The sequence below is a fragment of the Scylla paramamosain genome, chromosome 37 (assembly GCF_035594125.1).
Source record: "Scylla paramamosain isolate STU-SP2022 chromosome 37, ASM3559412v1, whole genome shotgun sequence".
In the NCBI taxonomy this organism is placed as follows: Eukaryota; Metazoa; Arthropoda; class Malacostraca; order Decapoda; family Portunidae; genus Scylla; species Scylla paramamosain.
The window spans coordinates 3,023,279-3,029,278 of record NC_087187.1 but is presented as its reverse complement, the minus strand read 5'-3'; the positions used below and the strand labels follow the sequence as shown (position 1 = coordinate 3,029,278).

Sequence of the window (6,000 nt, the reverse complement as noted above, 5' to 3'; positions counted from 1 at the left end):
TTTCCTCGTCTCAGTCTGAGATGGAGAGCCGCGGGTGCAGGACTGCTTGGTTCCGTGCGTGGCGGCGGGGTATGGGTGCCTGGTGAGTGTGTGTGTGTGTGTGTGTAGGGGGGAGGTGAAGGGGGCAATTGATGGTTGCTGTGTAATCGTAGTACTTCCTCAGAGTGGTAGATGAGTGGAACGGACTCAGTAATCATGTTGTTAGTACATTAGGGAGTTTTTAAGAGAAGATTAAACGGGTTTATGGATGGGGATGATAGGTGGAAATAGGTAGGTATATTTCATACAGGGACTGCCACGTGTAAGCCTGGTCGCTTCTTGCAGCTTCCCTTATTTCTTATGTTCTTATGTTCAGTAGTAGTAGTAGTAGTAGTAGTAGTAGTAGTGGTGGTGGTGGTGGTGGTGGTAGTAGTAGTAGTAGTAGTAGTAGTAGTAGTAGTAGTGGTGGTGGTGGTGGTGGTGGTGGTGGTAGTAGTAGTAGTAGTAGTAGTAGTAGTAGTAGCAATGACTCACTAATAATACATAAAAAATAGTAACACACACACACACACACACACACACACACACACACACACACACACACACACACACACTTTTCCAATCTTCCCCTAACAACACTTGACTAGTAACAGGTCTAGACAGGCTTTTGTTTACCTGCACTGTATCTATTTTCCTCAATGCCGCTTTGTTGACATTAGTTTATAACCTCAAACCGATACACTTCATCAGATACGCGAGTGAAACCAGTACTGCTTAACCCTTTCGCGGTGAGGATCTAGAGAATCTATATTTAGTTGTTTTGGAGAGTGGGAATGTTTGTCGACGTGTCTATGGGCAGCCCCGTATTTAGAAACGTTTTGCTCTCACCACGACTGTTTTCAAAGGCCACAGAGACGATTAGCAAGGTTCTCAAATGTTTCTCCTGTTAATGATATAGAAATGTTAATCTGCCACTGAAATCGTTAAAAGAACGTCCTTAAAAATTCATGTAACTTAACTAGACCCTATTGAAATTTGTCGAGGTGCGGCGCAGAAGTGTTTCAGAATATGATATATTAAGACAACCGCTCTCCCATGACTGGTGTAGGGCGCAGCAAGGTGTGCATACAAACGCTTCCTTTCTACTGGCAAAATCTTTCACATTACTTAACAACTCGACCTCTCCAGTACTCAGGCATTAGGCGAGAATGCCGGTCCCTTGTCGCTGGCTGAGGAGCGCCGCTGATAACACTGCAGATTCTTACATTTCTTTTATTTGGCATTTTTTTGCAAGGTTTCTGCGTCCAGGAGAAAGAGATCTGCTCAGTCTGAAGGTAAGGTGTGACGGCTGTGGTGTTGCTTGGCAGATATTCCTTCGTGGTTTTGATGGTTCTCTCTCATGTAGGGTCAGTAGAGACACCAATACAGAATTATACACATTTATGATATTATAACCAATGCCGCTATAACTAATTTATGTAAAAGAAAACATATGTGTAGGTTCAATTGTATTCTCAAATAAACGGTAGAGTCTGTATCTATGCAACTAAATACAAACATACTGGTGAAGGTTGGTAGAGTCCATGTATAAACGATTTCTTATTCATCACTACACACATCTGTCCTGCCATACGTCTCCATTACACAGCAGTCTTAAACCCAAATAGTTAAATTCTTCACTCAAAACCCACACATTGCAATTCTCTACGTGTGTAATCATATATTCTAAATTTATTACTTCCAGGTACAGTGGTCAGTCATACAGGTGTTTAATTTTGCAGATATTCAGTCCATACAATGCAATGTTATACGTGTCTGCCAACCATACAGTCACATTTCGGTGCAGTGGTGCGGGTGCCATGAGTCCCACAGGGGAGGCGCGCACACTTGTCACGCGCGTACCCTCCCTGGTGGCCGAGACTTAACAGGGTGTGGACAGGCATGACGGGAATGTGGCCCAGATATACTACAACTTTCAATTTCATGAGGGATTTTGACCTACTAAAAGAATAAATAAATAAATATATAAAAAAAAAGTACTCAATTGAACTAGCATAAACTTATTTCTTCCTTATCATTATCATCAACACTAGCAAGTTAGCACATTGTTATCTCTTCCTTATCTCGCCTTCTGCTACCCATCGTACTGAAATTAGCTAGCGTTATCACTCTCCATAAACAGGCCTCGCAATTGTTTATAATTTCCATTGTCTCGTATCAATAAGCCTTCGAGGGTCATGATACAATTTCCTTTGATAGGCTCTGGTGGAAGTTATTGGGTGTTTTTTAGTGTTCAAGGGTGTTTCGAGGATGTTAGTGATACTTTAACTGGCTCTGGTGAAAGTTGTTAGTTTTTTTTTTTTTTCAAGAGTGTTTTCATGATCTAGTGGTAGTTTAACAGGGACTGCATTTTTTTTTTCTTCCAACAGGCTCTAGTGAAAGTTATTGGGGTTTTCAAGAGTGTTTTCATGATTCTAGTGATAGTTCAACAAGGACTCTACATTTTTAACAGACTCTAATCAAAGTTGGGGTTTTCAAGACTTTTCATGATTCTAGTGATAATATCCCTTGCTTTTTTCTTTCTTTCCTTCTTTCATTCTGTACTCTTGTTCCTTTCCACTACCTGTTGTATTTTTCCTTCTTTCCTTACTTTGATTTACTATCTTTATTAATTTCCTTTCCTCTTATGTATGAAGATCTTTCCTTCCCTCCTTCCTTCCCTCCTTCTCTCTTTCCTTCCTCCCAATAAGACACGCGGCCCTTTAAAATCTCATAGTAATTCCTAAATTGTTGCATTTTCGTTGATCATTGCAACGACCATTTTCTTTGTTAGTATCCCTCCCCCCCCCCACCATCAGTCCTCCCCAGTATTGACGTAATTACCAGAAGAGGAGGAGGAAGGGTAGAGAAGAAAAAGATTGGCATCATGTTAATGGTTAAAATTAAAGAATATATTAATATTACTTTCTTTTAGTTTTATTTATTTATTTTTTTTGTGGTTGTTAGTCCTCCTCTTCCTCCTCCTCCTCCTCCTCCTCTTCTTCTTCTTCTTCTTCTTCTTCTTCTTCTTCTCTCTCTCTCTCTCTCTCTCTCTCTTAGCGGCGTTATATTTATTGGGAGTGGGCCAAATATAGGGGTTAAGAGAGAGAGAGAGAGAGAGAGAGAGAGAGAGAGAGAGAGAGAGAGAGAGAGAGAGAGAGAGAGAGGCTGCGCGCACCATCACTACCACCATCACCACCATTTCGGCTCGGGACCGTCCCCGTCGGTCTTGCCTTCAGTCATCGAGGAGAAGAGATAGGGGGAGGACGCGCAGTTCTTCTCTCCCTCTCTCTTTCTCCCTGCCCCCTCTCCCTCTCTCTTGTCTGTTTCTCCCTCTCCTCTACATATTATCTTTTTTTTTATTTCTCTGTTTCCCTCTGGTGCTTTTGTTTATTTTTAACATAAAGGACCAGCAACCATGATGTGAGTATGTGTGTCTGTCTGTGTGTATTGCATGTGTGTGTCTGTCTGTGCAAGAATTTCCACTTTAATTGGTTATGAGTGTATTGACAATCTCTCCTTCACTCTCTCTCTTTCTCTCTCAAAATTTACTTCACGAATGAAAAATTTTCTCGCTCCTAATTAATCTGAAAGCGAAGTTAGTTAATTCCATCCAAAAATTTTCCGTATTTCCTCACCTTACTTCTCTGCATTTCGATCGCTCGCCGTGCTGGGAAGAAGAAAATAAACACAACTTTTGTACTTACGGTGAAAGTCTCGAGGGCTGATTTTCACTTGCACACAAACACAAACACACACACACACACACACACACACACACACACACACACACACACACACACACGATACATCCTTTAAACGTTTAGCTTTGTCTTCTCGCTAACCCTTTACTTTTCAGTGTGGGGGAGGAATTGGGGTTTTCCGTGATTCTGTTGGGAGTTTGACAAAGATTGCTGCTGGAAGGGTTTTCAAGGATGTTTTCGTGATTCTAATGACAGTTTGACAAGGATTCTGCACCTTTAAGAGACTCAAGTGGATGATGTTGGGGTTTTCAATTGTGTTTTCATGTTATTAGTAAATATTTGATGAGGATTCTGCATCTTAATGAGGTCTAATGAAGTTATTGTGATTTTTCGTGATTCTGATGATACTACGCATTGATTCTACACTTTTAAGAGAAAGTACCGTATTTTTAAGAGTGCATTCGTGATCCTGGTAAGAATCACACATCTTTAACATATGCCAGTGGAAGTTTTTATGGTTTACAAGTGTTTTCATGGTTCTGGAGTGATAATCTGACAACTAATCCGTGAGAAAGTAAAACAAACAAACAAATAAACAAACAAACACTCAGCGAACCATCTACGTGGCCCCAGGGAGTAGTCCTGAAGGGAGGACAAAGCTTGTGGATACCGGTGTGAGTGGTGGGGAGGAAGTGTGTGGCGGAGAGGGAAGCAGCTCCCAAGGCAGGAAGAAATGCTTGGGTAATGATGTGTTTGGCAATGCTAAGGCGATGCGTTGTGGTTTGTTGAGAGAGAGAGAGAGAGAGAGAGAGAGAGAGAGAGAGAGAGAGAGAGAGAGAGAGAGAGAGAGAGAGAGTTGTTTATATTTGAAGGTCTGTAGTGTGTGACTAGTATTTAAACATGATGTAGGACTTATTGTATTGAGAGAGAGAGAGAGAGAGAGAGAGAGAGAGAGAGAGAGAGAGAGAGAGAGAGAGAGAGAGAGAGAGAGAGAGAGAGGTGAATTATATGTTTTGCCAGGGGTTTGTCATGTCATTCTTTATTAGGCTAACTTTATCAAAGTTAGGTTAGGTAATGTAATCTAACCTAACTTACCTAATCTAACGCAAACCTAACCTGGCCTAACTTAACTTCACATAATCTAACTCATCATAATTTAATTTGAAACGCTTTTGCTGTGAAAGAATCGTTGTTAATCTATCACTACGCTTGAAAACACCAAGAACTTTCACTGAAACCTATTAAAATTACTGAATCCTTTTTAAACTGCTCCTAAAATCACTGGAACACTTGGAAATACTAACACCTTCCACTAGAACCTGTTAAAACTGCCTACTCTTTCATAAACTATTACTAGAATCATTAAAACACCCTTGAAATTCACTAAAACCAATTAAAAGCACGGAACTCTTCTTAAACTATTACCAAATAAATAAACACTCTTGAGAACACCGACACCTTTACTAGAATGTGTTTAAAAAGCCTCTTCTTTCTTAAACTAGTGCTAGAATCATTAAAACACCCTTGAAATCTAGTACAGCGTGTTAAAAAGTACATTACTCTATTTAAACTCCTGAAACATGTAAACATCCTTCAAAACTCCAGTCACCTCCTGTGTAAGCTCTTTAAAATAATAAAAAAAAACACTCTTGAAAACCTCAGTAACTTCCACTAGGGCCTGTTGGAGATACGAAGACCCTAATAAACTCTCATTACAGTCTCGAAAACACTTGTAAACCTTCAATGCCTGACTGCACGTTTAAAAGAGAAGAAGAAGAAAAATTATAAGACTATGGAGTGTTGGGGAATGCGATTTGTGGAGCTTCTGAAAGGACTTTTGAACCACGAGAGGAGATTGGCTGATTACAAAACACATTATATTAGTTATGTGTCGACACTTTTTTCATCTTTTCTCTCTTGTTTTGTATCCTTGGAAGTGTGTCACGTTGATTGGGAGCACGTGCTGGTGAGGTGTGAGGGAAGTGTGGCGGAAACAACACCTGACTGATTGAGTGATGAAAAGAAAACGAGGTACAGAAACCGAAATCAGTGAAGGAAAACGGAAGTGGGTTGGGTGCTTTGTTTAGTTACACACACACACACACACACACAGAGAGAGAGAGAGAGAGAGAGAGAGAGAGAGAGAGAGAGAGAGAGAGAGAGAGAGAGAGAGAGCCAACAAACAACAAACTGAACGATGAAGAGATGAAAAATGTACAAATATACAGTTTTCATTGATTTATTTAGTCATTCATTTATTTGCATGTTTTTTTTTTTT

General features: G+C 40.3%; 1 protein-coding gene across 4 annotated transcripts in view; it reads left to right on the top strand.

The window, feature by feature from the left end:
• LOC135091356 (uncharacterized) overlaps positions 1-6,000 on the top strand; it is a 31,048-nt gene continuing 25,048 nt past the window's right edge. For 2 of the 4 annotated variants that reach the window (XM_063988924.1, XM_063988922.1), the window contains exon 1: positions 1-82. In XM_063988924.1, the coding sequence (XP_063844994.1) occupies positions 21-82 (62 nt within the window). In that variant the 5' untranslated portion in view covers positions 1-20. Of the gene's footprint in view, positions 83-3,246; positions 3,442-6,000 lie in introns of those variants that run through there. The other 2 variants (XM_063988925.1, XM_063988923.1) reach the window with 1 other exon arrangement.